This window comes from Barbus barbus (assembly GCF_936440315.1).
Source record: "Barbus barbus genome assembly, chromosome: 22".
In the NCBI taxonomy this organism is placed as follows: Eukaryota; Metazoa; Chordata; class Actinopteri; order Cypriniformes; family Cyprinidae; genus Barbus; species Barbus barbus.
In genome coordinates, this window is record NC_136750.1 from 30,370,024 (window position 1) to 30,386,995 (window position 16,972).

At 36.1% G+C, this 16,972-nt stretch overlaps 1 protein-coding gene across 1 annotated transcript in view; it reads left to right on the top strand.

Annotated features, from left to right (window-relative positions):
• Nucleotides 1-16,972, top strand: part of LOC306888011 (AT-rich interactive domain-containing protein 3B) — a 46,208-nt gene that overhangs the window by 4,171 nt on the left and 25,065 nt on the right. Inside the window, exon 2 of the mRNA XM_079446103.1 lies at nt 102-635. Within this exon, the coding sequence (XP_079302229.1) occupies nt 102-635 (534 nt within the window). The remainder of the gene's footprint in view (nt 1-101; nt 636-16,972) is intronic.

Consider the following 16,972-nt stretch of genomic DNA (forward strand, 5'->3'; position numbering starts at 1 on the left):
ATGAACCCTAAACATGCTGATCGTGTTGCCAAAAAAAAGTGCATGCTAAGTTATGTATGTATATCTGTGAAGCTCATACATGTGTGTGTTCCATGTCTCAGGAGGCTGGTTTGGCCGGTGGGTTTCCCCACAGCGGCTCCACAGGAGTGAAGCTGGAGCAGATGATGGAGCATCTTCAGCGGCAGCAGCAGGCGCGTCTGGAGATGGAGCACAAGGAGCGGAGGCTGCATGAAGCTCACATCATGTATGCGCAGCAGCTCGCGGCTCAGCAGGCCATTCTGGCCGCCGCTCGGGCTTCAGGGGCCGGGATCATGAGCAGGGGCCTCGGACCTTCTGGGGCCGGACAGCCGTCACATGTCTCCAATCAAAGCAGTCTGGACTCCGAGCGCGAGGATGAACGCGACCGGGACTCCGATGACGATGGGATGATGGAGGGCGATGAAGGCAGCGAGGAAGATGAACGGGCGTACGGGAGCTTCTCGGGCCCCGGGGCCACCGTAGATGCGCAGAGAGCTCCGGTACCTGCCGTCAGGGTCAAACAGGAGCCTGAGGACGATCTCTCATCCGTCGGGCGACCGTCTGTGTCTTCTCCTAACGGCCAAGCGGACTGGAACTACGAGGATCACTTTAAAGCAGTAAGAGCTTGGGTTATCTTGTGCTTTCTTCCTTACAGTTGTGTTTTTGACTTGTTTTCCAGGATGAATATGTGACCCTGAAGCACAAAAGCAGTCATAAGTAGCTAGGGGTGTAAGAAAATATCAATACGAGTATCGCGATATTTTGTTTGACGATACTGTATCGATTCTCCAAAACGGAATATCTATATAAAAAATACAAAAAATCATACAAGATTCATGGCAGTTGTTTTGTTTTGAGTTCATATTCTGAACTTAAACAGTGACAGGAAACACTAGCATCAGGGCACTCCACTAATGTTAGCGTTAATATAGTTCGCTGCCAGTAATGGAGGATGATGGAATTGTTCCAGTTCTCGTTTCGGTGTACAAAGCTGAAGTGTTCTGCCGGTTGCCGCGTCCCGTGTTGAAGATTATTTATCCAGCTTTCAGATGATGTCTACATCTCAATTTTGAAAAATTGACCCTTATGACTGGTTTTGTGGCGATTGGTCACATATGTAAACATTCTTAAATCAAGATACATTTACTTAAGAAGCAAAATGGCATAAGAATTAAGTCTTGTTTACTGACATGTGTATCAAAATGAAGTGAGTTTATGATTAAAACAAGAAAAAAATTATAAAGAAATTATAATTCTAAAAGGAAAAACATTTCTGATCCCATTGGCAGGTATTTTTTATTTGTTTTAAGCACAAACTCAAAAAAGTATCAAAATTAAGTTTATCCTTAAAAAATTAAAATAAAAGAAGAAAAATAAACTTAATTCAATGGGATTTTTTGACCCCGTTATCAGATATTTTTTTCGTTTTAAGCAAAAATTTAATTTTCACTTAATATCTTGTCATTTTGCTTCTCAAGTCTTGTTTTCTGCAAGAAAGAAGTCTATCAAAATGAAGTGAGTTTGTTTAAAACAAGAAAATATCAGTCGATGGGGTCAGAAAAAATCAGCTTAATTCAAATTCAAATAAATTTCTTTAATATTTTTGCTTCTCAAGCTTGTTTTCTAAAGAATATACCAAAATGAAGTGAGTTTGCTAATGGGGTCAGAAAAATCATCTTGTTTCCCTTTGAATTTGAGCTTACTCTTATCTTGCTGACTGATATTATTTCTTGTTTTGAGCTTAAACTCGCTTCATTTTAATGCATTTCAGTCGTTGTGCATCTAAAGTAAAAGTATGCTCATTTTAATTATAAAAGATAAAAATACTAAGTAAAAACATCATTACTATTTCCAAGACATTCTGAAGCATTTGCATGTTTGTTAAATACAATATTGTTCAAATTAAATGTTAACTATTATCAATAGTAAATTAAACAAACTTTCTGTCACTTTATTTTGAGAGAAGTTGAAGCTTTTGTAACATCTCCAGCTTGACATGGATGCTTTTACTAGTTTGAAACTCCACATTCCATTAATTCTGACACAATGTGAATCCATTATTCTTATTCAAAAGCAGACGAGCTTGTTCATATCTGGTGGCTTTTATTCATATATTTGTTTGATCAGCATGTTTAGGAAGCTCAGCAGGCTTTGATGGGTCAGTCGGTCATCGTCTTCTCGTCCTCTTTGCACCTTTCTGCAGGTTTCTGTGTGTGTTTGTGTTGGTTTGAGCTCCTCAGGAGAAACATCTGCTCCGCGTGAGTTCTGGCTCAGAGCCGGACACTTTGCTGCACTTATTTGCTCTCTTATGCTTCTGCCAAACGCTGAGTCGACTTTGGCCGGCGTCCAGGCCGTGCAAAGAGACATTTGGCCCAAATTTGTCAGCGAATGCGTGGGAGTGTTTGTGCATGTGTGTGTGGCCGGCTGTACAGTAGCTGCATGGTGGAAGTTTTTGATTTTGAAGGGAATGCTGCATCACAAGAGTGTATGAACGTCGTCATCTGACATGCATCTGAATCTGAAACCACAGCTTCTAATGCAATGCATTCTGATGTTTCCACAGTCCCAAAATGCCTCTTATGCGTTCCTATACATCAGACGCTTATTCTAGTGAGCAAGCACCATTAACGTCATCATTACTTTCATAATGTGACATTTAAACTTTATTTTTTTGTATGATATTTCCTTCAGAATAGCATGCACTAATGAATCGATTGCAATACGACTAGGCCTGGTGCAATTATTAATTAATTAACTGTCTGGATAATATACAATAATTGTGCAGTGTAGTTAACCAAATATAAAACAAAAAACTAAAATAGCTGAAATAAAATTTAAAAACTTGATGTACAGAAATAACTAAACCGAAAACTGAAATAAAAAAAAACTATATAGAAACTTAAAAACAACAAAAATGTATGGCAAAAAGACAACAGAACTGCTAAAACTTTAAGTAAAATTAACATGAAAGCAGAATTAAAAAAAAAACATTTAAATCTGTAATAGTATCTCAATTATATTAAAATATTAAAACACTCATCACATTTTTTTCATCACAATCAGGAAAATTTAAGCTTAAATGTCAAAAAATTTATTATATTACATTATATATATATTATTATTAATTATAAATATTATTTTCACAGGATTGAAGTAAATCTTATGGGCTTATTTTATCATATTAAAATATTGTGAAATATATAATAATATCATAAACGTTATTGAAATAGTATTGTAAAGTAAATTTAAAATGTATTATGCTTACACTGCAAGTGACATGAAGAAAACAGAAAGAAATTGTTAATCACAATTATTTGTATGACAGTTAATCATCAGCAATTAATTGTCCTGATCGTGACAGAGTTTAGATCTCAGGCGATCTGTCAAGAGCTCCACATCAAGAGCCGCTGATGTGATTAAAGGCCTGGAGCTTCTTATTTATAGAGACTACGTCCGTTCTGCCGTGTCCCAATATAAATACAGAGCAGCAGTGTGGAAACACACAATCCTGACAGACAGAGAGAGATGCTTCCTGCGTATGATACTGCGAGTCAGAATTATGATGCAATGTGCTTCAATTTAATTAGATGCATTGAATGATTGCATATTTCTTGCTTTGCCACTTAAGCACAAGTGAAGAGCAAATGATGCACATTAGGAGTATAATTGATGTTTTAGACGCTTTTACAATTTGTATATCTCTTGACTTTTTTTCTCTGAATTTTAAGTTTACATCTTGCAATTCTGATTTTATATCTCTCAATTCTTTTCTTTTTGTATTTTTTTATTTTATTATGCAGATTCTTAAATAACAACATATACATGGCATATGTGAAAATCAACACAACCTGCTATTTTTTTTTTTAAACCTCCATAGCAATAGATGAATCAAATTTAGTAAATAACCAGAACATCACCCTTAAGGGGGAGAAAGGGAGAAAAGAAAAGGGGGGGGGGTTAGATCTATAATGAAGGTATGGCCTACAGTTTGCATTTTTGAGTTTATATCTTTCATAGACATTATATTCTATGGCAGAACTAAATGAGTAATATTTTCCGGCCAAATTCATATGTGCTCAACAATTTACAAAATGCATGCAAAATAAATTGTACGGTAACCCTTAAAACCTTCCTATGACTAAAACCAATTTGCATCTGCAGTGATTCTTTAACTAACATGGGAAATCCCACATTGTGCACGTGTTGTTTATCTCATAGATACAATCATTCTAACTTAAAGGCAGCAGAGAGATTCTGATCTGAAGGATAAAGCGTGTTTGTTATAATTTCCGAACCCTGATCCGACAGTCAGGAAGAGGAAATGCAGACGGGGGGAAGGGAGTGAGACGCATCCGTCTCTGTCTTTGTATGCTGTGTTTTCTGTGTTCTGTCATTACGTGCATCCAGCAGTATATAATGACACCTCATCACGGCCACTGGTCTCGGGTTGAGTGGTTTGGGGGAAGGTTGAGAGACTCTGGTTTTAATGCTATCTCTGTGAGTTTTAATGACAGCTGCTGCTGTGAATTCCTTCCTGAAGCCATCAGACGAGATGTCGTGTCACGTTCAGATGCTTGCTTGATTGATCAGAAGACTGCATACAGACCAGATCATGTGATTTACTGGTGTGTTCATGTTCAGGGCTTCACACCAGTGTATAAAACAGAGATGTGATGGCCGTTATAGTCTTGCAGTTGATTAAGATTTTTTCATGTTTTGTAAGAAAGCTCTTCTGCTCACCAAGGCTGCATTTATTTGATTAAAAATGCAGTAAAAATGTAAAATATTATTGCTGTTTAAAATAGCTGTTTTCTATGTGAATATTTGTTGAAATGTAAAGAAAACAAGAAGTTAGTGAATGAATAGAGTGCAAGTTTTTTTAATATATATAAATTAAACAAATATATTTGAAGAGTTTGCAGACTTGAATAGAAAATTTACTCTAGTTATTTATGTATTTTTATGTAAAATGCAGTTAATTGTTCATTGTTACAGTGAAATATTGTCCTAGACGGTGACAAATGCTCAGATTTTTAATCCAAGAGTGAAGGGATTGATCAGAAAGCACTTCTTTTTAGTGGATAATAGACTGTAGCAAGCAGCAAGAACTTATTGTGTTCTCTGGAAGCCTGCATGACTGAAGCAGATAAAAAGAAAATATTTTGGGAAATGTCTCCATGTTTTTGGTCCAAACAATGAAAGTCAATGTTTTGATTTTTGCCAACATTCTTTTTATGTTCCACAAGTCGTTCAGGTTTGGATGAAATGAGGTCAGAATGTTTGCATGTTTCTGAAAAGTTAAATTTGCTGGTGGTTCTCAGTGAAGGACCTGTTCTCAGTCAGCTGGAGAAGCAGCGAGTGTGATGTGTGTGTTGTGGGCTTTTGTCAGTGATGTGTGGAAATCTTTGTTAAACGAGGGCTGACCCCTGTAATCCTCCGCTGCGTCCCTGGGGTCCGGAGGGGCCGATGGCTCCGTGTAATCGTCAGTGATTGATAGGGCTTTAGTAACTACCGCAGATGATGCTTGCAAACATCAGACTTCTGCTGTTTGGATGTCTATGGCCTTGTAGCTGTAGATGCTATAGAGCAGTATCTGACCAGCTGACTGACAGAAGTGTGTCTGTTGCATTCAGTAGATATCGTCTATAATTTGTTTTATTTTATAAATTATATTTATTTAACTTTTTATTTAAATTATTGCTAATTTACTATTCATTTAAGGAACAAAAAGCATTAATAGCGCTGATGTGAACTAGTGAATATTACTGATATTGGTGATTGTGAAGCTCATATCGTCTTCGCTCTCACAACTCGATCCGTTCATAATTGCAGCGTGACGTGAAGCTGGACGATCGGTGTGGATCCGGATCGATGTGGGTCGTGTAAGCGAGTGATTGGGCTCATTTACGCTCATGCATTATGAATGTGAGATCCTCATGCGTTTGGCTTTCATTAGTAAAGCTGAGGCGGTCAGGAGTGACACCAATCCTAATTAAAGCAACACTTTTTATTTTAGTTCAGATTGTTTTGCTGTTGTTCTTGAAAAGATTTATTAATTTCAAAAGACTTTTTTTTTCTCAGTCAGTTTGTGTCTCACACCTACTGCAGTTAAAAGCTGATCTATTATTTATTCAGCGTCTCTGTACATCAGGCATTCTGGACGGATACCTTGCAGACACCCGGTGACTCACGATTTGAACTATACATACATTTCTTTCAGTTTTTTCAATTTCAGCTTCCATTTGTTTACTTATTGTATGTGTTTTTATTTTATTTTTAAGTTTTTTATTAAGCAAATACAAACAGACAAAGCAAGAAAAAGATGTGTACTAGGAGAATGCAATTGCAGTAATTGTGTTTGCTTACGAAAGAAAGAAAAGAAATTACAGGAGGAAACAATTCAACAAGCGGACAAATAGGAATAGGGAATAAACAAAACAAAAACACATGCATACAAATATACACAGTACATAAAAATACATAAACAGTATAACCACCTCCAAATATATATATTTTTTAATATTTAACTTATTTTAATTTTAGTTCAGTTTTAGTGTTATTCAGTGCTTAAATGTATTTTAGTTGCTCTAATTTCCGTTTAGTTTAAGTTTTTCCTCTAATATTTATATTTTATTTTATTTCAGCTTTCAGTTCAATAGCTTTAGTTAACGGTTCTATTTGAACGCTTTACTTCCTCGCAGTAAATGTGGCATATATCCAGACAGAGCGATCGCTGTGTTTGTGCAGTTTAAAGGTGTTCAGCGCTGAGGGATTGTGGGTTGTTTATGTGGGTTGATGTTATGAGGGCACAAGGTTTGCATCATGAAACGAAATCCTTGGACGCTTGTGTTTGTGCTGGTCTGTAGACGTCAGGTTGTGTTCAGAACGGATCACTGGTGCGCTGCGTACATGTGTTATGCTGCTTACTGCTTTTTTAAAATGCTATGTGGAACAAAGGCCATGATAATTACAATGCATGCTTCCTCACGTGATCTGATCCTCATGCATGTTCAGAAACTAGTTTACACATGAAAATGGCTCATTTTTTAAAAACTGTAATCTTTTGTCAGTCATATCAATAATATTATAATAAAAATAATATGTCTAGGAAAGACTAATAAAAAAATAGGAATGAATATTGTAGTTTGAGCGTAAAGTTTTTATAATAATGTTGTGGATAAAGTCCTATAATCTTTTGACAGACGTGTTTAAAAAAATAAGCCAAGAAAAGAAAAAGGAAAAAATTATGAATGAATATTGTGGTTTGTGAGAAACTTACAAATAAATAAAAAATGGTCATTTTAATCCAATATTGTGTAAAATCTCTAATATTTTGATAGTCTATCTTATCCAGTAATAAATAAAAAATGACAAAGGTAAATAATAAATTAATATTGTGGTTATAGAGAAGCTTGTGAGTAACAAAAATCATACAGGTGGCTTTTAACTCAATCTTGTATAAAACAGTCTTTTGACAGTCAAGAAAAGAAAATCAATAAATATATTGGTTTATTAGTAAAAAAAAATAGATCCAAATTTATATAAGATTTTATTTAAAAAAATGTGTATAAAAATGATTCTCTTGACAGTGTTATCAGTCTTAACAGTAAATCAGGCAAAGAAAATGAAAAAAATATATATATTGTGGTTTGTGAGAAACTTACAAATTAACAAAATGGCTATTTTAATCCAATTTTTGAAAATAAAAAAATAAAAATTATAATCTTTCAAGTAATGAGTTAAGAAAAGAAAACAAATAACATAAATATTGTGGATTATGTTGCTTCTGTTCATTCAGCAATGAGAGTGTGTTTCCAGTGCAGTTTTCAGCATAGTTCTGTAAATATAGTTGATAATTCCATGAATTTTCCACAAGACATAAGCACAATATGCTATAAACTACAGAAGTAGCTGAAATGAGCAGAAACAGTTAAACCCCTTTAATCTGTGCAGCAGAACAGGTTTGGCTCAATCTGCTCCTCCCGTCTCACAGCGCTGATCCACACTTATCTAATCCTGTGTTTAGGGTTAGGGGGTGTGTGTGTCAGAGAGAGAGAGAGTGTGTGTGTGTGTGTGTGTGTTTATGGTGAGTGAGTGTGTGTGTGGTTGTGTGTGTGTGAGAGAGAGAGTGCGTGAGTGTGTGTGTGTGTGTGTGTGTGTGTGTGTTTATGGGTTGTGTGTGTGTGTGTGTGTGTGTTTATAGGGTGTGTGTTTGTTGACTCCCTCACAGTGGCGTGTTGAAGATTCCTCAGATCCAGGAATAGTGTTCCTGAATGTGGGGGAGGGTCTGGAAGACGAAACATTCCGATCGGAATTACACAGTGAGGTCCTCAAACGTGACAGATTCCCATCGGAGAATCACCGCTGCTTCTGTTCTCTCTCACTGCGTGTCAATAAAAGCCAGTAAGACGAGCTAAAGAGCAGCAGATGAACGCTTCAGACAAAAAACCTTTACAATAAAACAGGAGAAAGAAATGCATTGATGGAAGTTTTCCATTTAAGATGCAATATTTGATTTCCACGGGCGTTATTTATAATTAACATTATTTAATATATCAATGTTGACTTTTGTCAAATACCTAAATTTGGTAATTCACTTCAATCAGAATATTATAGACTGTTATTAATACAGTTTTATCAACAGCAACTTGCATCATGCAAATATAGCCTACATTATCAGAATGAGCTTTATTGGCCAAGTATGTTTACACAAACGAGGAATTTGTTTTAGTGACAGAAGCTCCTCAGAGCAACAGAGAGACAGCATCAGGACAGAATAATATACAAATATACAAAATACGCAATGTACAAAAACAGCAAAAACACAATATATAATATAGACAATTATGTGTACATGCATGATATGTGCAAATTTGAAATGAGAAAAAATAAGTGAGTGTGGTGAATGGATAGTGTATTATAGTTGTGTGTTCCACGTTTATTGTTGAGTGTTCATGAGATGGATTGCCTGAGGGAAGAAACTGTTCCTGTGTCTGGTCGTTCTGGTGCTCAGAGCTCTGTAGCGTCCACCAGACGGTAACAGTTCAAAGAGGGAGTGTGCTGGATGTGAGGGGTCCAGAGTGATTTTACCAGCCCTTTTGCTCACTCTGGATGAGTACAGTTCTTGGAGAGTGGGGAGGGTTGTACCAATGATTCGCTCAGCAGTCCGGACTACCCTCCGTAGTCTTCTGAGGTCAGATTTGGTAGCTGAGCTGAACCAGACAGTTATTGAGGTGCAGAGGATGGATTCGATGATGGTGGAGTAGAACTGTTTCAGTAAGTCCTGTGGCAGGTTGAACTTCCTCAGCTGGCGAAGAAAGTACAACCTCTGCTGGGCCTTCCAGACAATAGAGTCTATGTGACTATCCCACTTCAGGTCCTGAGAGATGGTGGTGCCCAGGAATCTGAATGACTCCACTGCAGTCACAGTGCTGTTCATGATGGTGAGTGGGGGGAGAGCAGGGAGGTTTTTTCCTGAAGTCCACGATCATCTCCACAGTTTTGAGCATGTTAAGCTCCAGGTTGTTGAGACTGCACCAGACAGCCAGCTCCTTAACCTCCTGTCTGTAAGCAGACTCGTCACCGTCCTGAATGAGGCCGATCAGTGTGGTGTCGTCTGCAAACTTCAGGAGCTTGACAGAGGGGTGTTTAAAGTAGATCAATTATAAATTAAGAAACTCATGACAGGTTAAGGCTGCAATTTCATGACAAAGATTAATATTGTTGATTATTGCCTTTGATATTGTATTAAATGTAATAATGTTGATTAATAAAATAAACAGCAAGTCATATTCTAGCTACACTTAAAAAGCTAAGAACTAATTATTAATTGACTAATAACTAATCTAAATGCCTCTGATTGCATTGCATTCATAAGATAGAAACATTTGTGATCTGTTATAACGAAAAAAGAAATCTAAATATAATGCTGCAATCAACGCTTTTTTCATATTTCACTTTAATCGCATCAACCGTAATAGATTTAGTTTAATTGTGCAGCTTTGCATTTTTTTTGTTCATTTTGGTGGCATTTTTGTCCCATAACCCCATTAATGTTCAGTTAATCCCTATTAAACCAATAGACATGGGGGTGCATGTCTTTTTTCATGCTGAAAATGTAAAGATTTAGTTTGCTGCTCAGAAGCAGCTATGATGTGTAAACTACTGTAATTCACAGTATGTTGATTTGATTGTGTTTTTCTGTCCATCAAAGCATGAGACGACAGAATTACACTCGGATGTGCAGAAACCTGCCTGTGATCTCAGCTTGACCCCGCAGACGTTTTCTTTCCCGGAAGAGAATGCAGACGGCAGGTCTGGCCTTGAACGTGACTATGACTGAATGAGTGACAGAAAACCTTTGGAGTGCAGGAACAGAAAACATCATAAACTAGATTTGTATCTAATTTAGATTTTTCTGAAGAAATTTGTGGTTTGCATGAGTGAAACACACTGCCAGCACCAGCACAACTGCAACGGAGCTGATGATCTGATATTCTGCTCTCTGCAGTACAGATGCTTGAACTCTTTTAATATTCTTATAATATTAAAAATTTTAATGCTTTGGCACAAAAGTGAGCAAAATATTTACAATAAAAGCTGCTTTGACACGATGGGTATTGTGAGAAGCACTATATAAATAAATGTGACTTGATTTGCTATTTTCAATTAATATGAATTTCAAGGTTTAATGTTAAAACTGAAACATTTCCTACCATAAATATCTCAAAACTTAATTTTTGATTAGTAATATGCATTGCTAAGAACTTCATTTGAACAACTTTAAAGGAGATTTTCTCAATATTTAGATTTTTTTGCTCCCTCAGATTCCAGATTTCAAATAGTTGTATCTCAGCCAAATATTGTCCTATCATAACAAACCATACATCAATGGAAAGATTATTTATTCAGCTTTCAGATCATGTATAAATCTCAATTTCACAAAATTATGACTGGTTTCGATGTCCAGGGTCACATCATAATATAACAGCATAATAATGCAGGAGGGCCTACACGCTTTCAAATGACAACAAACGATGAATTCTTAAGAATATTAGAACACGGAAATTAAGAATCAAAATATTAGATACCTTAAAAAACTTGAATAAATAGTAAATAAACATTTTCTCACAAAAAGTGCAAAGTAACAAGTAGAAAAAATAAAAATGCACAAAGATTTTTCCATCTAGAGATTTTCTTTTCTCTGTAAATTAAGGGTGCACACTATTGCTGAAAAACACAATCACTATAGCAGTCAGATGTCCGTCAGATCCTTAAACAAGGCCATATCTGCAGATGAAACCTTTTTTGTAGAAGCACTTTTTAAATCTGAACTAGCAGCACATTATGAACGAGAGGCTGCAAAAGACACAGGTGCAAGTGGAATGCAAAAAACATGGTGACATTCATTTTTATCTAAATATAATGGGCAATATATCAATTATTGAGGTCATGTACATATATTGTGCGGTAAGTCGATATATTGATTACTGCGACAGGCTTATTGGTGTATTAAAGTGTGTTAAAGTCTATTAAAGCAGATGAAATGTTGAGTTGTGCGCTGAGCCGTGAGTGTTTTTGGGTGTCAGTGATTGAGCAGATTGTGAACGAGCCGCAGTGATTGTTGGTTTGGCTCTGGTCCAGATCAGTGGAAGAAAGAGCCGCTGGCACACAGCCACAGACGGAGCGGAGGGTTTGATTTCACTCTCTCGCTCGTGATGTAAGCGCCAAGAGCCCAGTCCTGCCAAAATCACCTTCCCAAACCCAGACAGATGCTTTAGCTGCTTTAACAATCCTGTTAAACGCTGTAGTTAGCAGGTGTAATGCTGCATTCAAGGCCACTGTAAAGTCATCATTATCTGCGATTCTTTGAGGCCAGACTTCTTCATTTGTGGCTCTGCAGAAGAATCGGGTTTTGTTTGTTTTGAATATTGTACATGAAGCGTAACAGCCAAGATTTCCATTAAATGCTCCACTTCATTACTCTGAAGGCAGCGTGACAATGATAAAATACACACAGCCTCTATTGCATATCTAATGTGCATCATTTGCTCTTCATTTGGTTTTACCGGCGCTGGCACTAAAAAAACTTCATGTGAGATTTCAAACCGCTCTATTTTTATTTTTAGAGCTAAATTAATTCGATTATGGCTCGTAAACTCATAAGTAGGACGTTAACAGAGCTTGAAGGCTGCTGGAGATTTTCTCAGTGAACTTATATGTGAGATCGTCTCATTTAATGATTTAATTTATCTCATTATTTCATTACTTCATGCTCATAATAGAGTTTCTTGTTGAAGTATTCAGTGAGTTGTTCGCTGCAATTATTGAAGATTTAGTTTACAGAAATGTTTAGTTCTTATGAAAGCTTGTTTCCCTTACGAAAAAAAAAATATATATATATACATTTTATTTTATATCTTTTCTCTTCAGATTTGTGGTATTTAAATCAGTTCTGACCTTTTTGTTTCTGCCATGGACTAAAAGAAGATTATTGCATTATTAAGGTTATTTCACAATTTCTTCTCTGCATTGCAAGTTTATGAAAGTCAGAGTTCCAAGATGTTACTTTGCGATATAATTTCTTAGTGAACTTATATGTGAGATTTCATTAAATACAGCGTCTGATTTACTCATTGATTTAGTAATGTTCATTACTCAGAATAGCTGGTTTTATTTGTCATGATTCCTGCTGAAGTTGTTCACTGTTGAAGTTTGAGTTAACAGAAGCATTGAGTTCTTTCCCAGTTTACAGCAGGTGCAGATGCCTGTTGTGTGTTTAATGGTCAGATTGTTGTTTCAGTTAGTATTGGAGTCGTCTCTAGACCTGGATCAGGATCAGTGGTATCGGTGGTCTCTCTCGTCCTCATTGTTGAACATGCGTGGGTTGATGTTTGAATGTTGAGATTTGAAAAACAATTTAACAGGCAAATAAGAGCAATGCATATGTGACGCACACCAGTGGAGGAGCTTTAAAGTCCAATCATGCGATCGCTCTTATTCTGCATATGTTTGCTCAAGGTTTTGCCATGACAGTGCAGCAGATGTCATATGAGCCGTCCGAGTTCAATCAAATGAAAGCACTAGCAGATCGACTACAGATAACGCAAACACATATTAAAATGAACAGCCAGAATCTTAACAGACAAACGTAGTGATTTCCATTCCACTTTCAAACTTCTTTAATTGCCAAATTCACTGTTTTATATAAGACAGAAAAGTATTAAACCAAACCAAAGTTATTTTGTTATGTGGGTGTATATATTGTGTGTGTGGGTGTGTTTTATATATATATATATAGCAGTGGGGAGGTCGTGGCCTAATGGTTAGAGAGTTGAGTATATATATATATGGCCAAGTATTCCAAAACTTTATTTTAGACCTACAACAGAGGCTTGAGCTGTTGATGGCAGACTAATACAGTTAATAACGAAGTTATTAGCTAGAGTAAAATAACTTAAAATTACAACATTAGCTCATATGTTTCTGTGTGTGTGAGGGACAGAGAGCGGGAGAGATGGAGTATGTGCTTTCCGTACATAATAAAACGTAATTCTGTGGCAAAACATGGAAATGATCTGTCGTTTTTATCCTATTGCTCGCTATATTTATGTGTTCGGCCTGTGTCGTTGTGGGTTTTGGTTATTTTGCTGTTGTAAGCTATGACTGATGATCATTTGGTGAAGTGATATACCTGGAGCTTCACGGTGCATTTTCCTGAAAATAATTGCAGACCTTAAAACGTTTGTCAGCCAATCAGATTCAAGCATTCAACGGCCCTGTAGTATTAAACAGACGTAAAATGAATAAATAAAAAATGCATATTCATTTTAATAAATCAAAACATTCTAATGTGTATATATATTGTAATGTTGTGATTCATATATAAAATACTTAAAATTAATATATTTACAAAAACATTAATTTTAAGAAATAATAAATACAATACTTATGTGTATATATATATGTATATATGTATGTGTGTGTGTGTGTGTATATATATATATATGTATGTATGTATGTATGTATGTATATATATATATATATATATGTGTATATGTAGACAAGTATTAAATAAAATATTAAATAAACAATTAATACATTAAAATTAAAAAATAATTAAGTATTCTTTTACAGTATATTATTATTCACTTCAGAAGTTTTTTTAATTTTTTTATCACGTCTCAGGATGTTTTAATTTTATCGGAGACATTTTGTAGTAAATCTAATATATATTGATTCCTAGAATTGGCGTGTGAATGGATCCATCATCGCAAGCTTTAAATTATGTCTTATTATTTAGTTAGTTTACTGTATAGAAGTTTCACTGTACTAGAAAACTCATTCATTTCGTCGGAAGATTCTTGGCTCCAGTCTTTAAAAGTGCAAGTTTGTTGGTTGTTTTCAGACACAATCAGGACGAACCTCTTCTCGTGTCGTTGGTCTTGTGTTGAATCACCTGAAGTGCTTCTGTGCTTCTGGTGCCGTTTGTGTCGTGAAATCAACAGTCTCCTCACCAGAAATAACCGAAGGCTCGGTGACGGCCACAAACAGCTGGCCACAAATGGATCACGTTTCAATACTAGTTATGCAAATTTGGGGCTTGTCCTGTTTTACTGGATGGAAATGAGTACACCCTCATTTGCTTTATCAATTGTGTTTAGCTTATTTGATTTCAGGGTTGGGTTGGTGTGATCTCTTTGTCAAATTAGATGCGTTTAGAAAATCAAATCCGTCTGGCCGGCTCCGAGATATCGAGTAAACCGTATTTACAGTTCTCTAATTGATATTCAGCTTTGATTTAGCTCTGTAATAGCAGGTTTAGATGCAATTAATAAGCAGTGGTTATTAGCTCATTCAAGGCAGTGTGGAGTCAAAAGCGCGGCTGATTTTCTGAAATGCATTCGTCAGATTTTGGCAGCTGGGCAGAAAACGGGCTGCGTTCCAACCTGCTTCCGCAGCGCACACTGCAGCCCACTTCCTCTGAACTTAAAAGAAGACGTCATGACACGCATGGGGAGTCTTTCTTTCTTCTGTTGTGTTTTTTTTTTTTTTTATGGATTTGTGTTTTTTCAACTCTGTCATAGGCTGTGTTCTAAAACGTAGTGAGCTCCCTATATAAAAACAGGGTTTCTTAAAGATGTCTTAAAGTTTTTATTTGCCCTTCCACAATTTAAGGCCCTTAAACACTTTAAATCAGAGTGGAGAGTCTTAATTTCTTAATAAAAAAAACATTTGCATGCATGGCAAAAAATGAATATCTTCCAATACAAATATCTAAACGTCCTTAAGTCAAGACACACACACACACACACACACACACACACACACACACACACACACATATATATATAAAGAAGTGAGTTTACTTAAAAACAAGAGCAAATATCTCTCATTGAAAAGTTGGAATGAAAAGATGTTTTCCCTTTGAATTAAGCTGATTTTTCTGTGCTCATTGGCAGATATTTGTTCTTGTTTAATCATAAACCATAAACTTCATTTTGATCGCTTTCTCATAAAATAAGACTTTATTTTGTCATTTTTCTTCTTCAGTAGATTTATGTTGATTTAAGAATCTTTAGACGTTTGCACTAAAAAACACGACACTGTGGAAGAACATCTTTTCTTTGCAGTGTGATCGGAAGTAATACTGAAAGTTATTTCCATATTCTTACATTTTCTTTCTTTTTTTTTGTAAAATTAAGTCCTGTAGATCCTTTGGAAGTTGCATATTTCCAAACTTTAAAGTTTTGCTCATACAACTCATTGTGCATCATTGTACATTTACATTAAGAGAATAAACTGACGTTATTGGGTTTCCTTTCGTTTATTCCTTAAATTTTCTTTACTTGGTCTTAAAAAGCTCTTAAGAAATGCTTATCCCTCATCAAACCTGCAGAAAGCCTGTTTAATGCATTACATAAAGCCTAAACATCAGTCAATATGTTAATGCCTTCTAAGATGCCTTTTTTTGCAGAAACATCAATTCCGTGATGCACTGAATAATTCCATTTGGAATTTAGTCAATTTTAATATTTTACTCTGTATTATTTTCATGCATCACATCCTCAGATCAGGCCTTTTTGGAAGTGCTGGTTGCATCGAGGCATTATTTGCATGATGCGCTCATGTTGAGCGTTCCACGAGAGATTCAGAGATTCACGGATGAGTCGATGCAAATTCAGGAGAGCAAAGTTTCCCCCCGAAGGGCCATTTAGATAGCACTGCTGCTATCGATGAAACATCTGAATGAGTATCTTGCGGTTTGATGATTGGACGTCACGTTTGACTCTTTCACTACAGGAACCTGTTCAGCCGCTGATGGTGAAATGGCTGACAAATGTTGTTTTTTTGGTTCTTGTGAAATGGATTTCAGTGATCATGTGCACGAATGAGTCATTCATTTCACAGCATGAGACACTCTGAGACGAGTGCATTATCAGTTAACTACTCTGAAGAGGTCAGATATGAAGGGTATATTTAGCCTGATTCTAAAACTAGAATAACAGGATGGCTTTACAGCCTGTCGGATACAAAATAAGTCTTTTTTTTTCTCCTCTTTCTATTGCATGCGCTTAATACACTGAATCAATGATGAACTGACTTTAACTGGAAAATTGAGTGTTTGCATCATCCTCTTGTATTATCAACACACTATTTTCCTGTTTAATACTGTAAAGCTGCTTTGATGCAATCTCTATTGTATAAAGCACTATACATGCATGCATGCATACATAAACTAAAGGCTGTTTATTGGCATCTGAGCTTCTGTGAAGAACCGTTAACATCCATCCATTGCACAAAAGGTTCTTTATAGTGGAAAAGGTTCTTAACTTGACTTTTGTCCAATGCAACACGCATTGCATTCATGCATTTCTTGGGAATTGAACCCATGACCTTGGAGTTGCAAGCGCAGTGATCTACTGTTTGATGGATTATCGAGTGTTATTTTAGT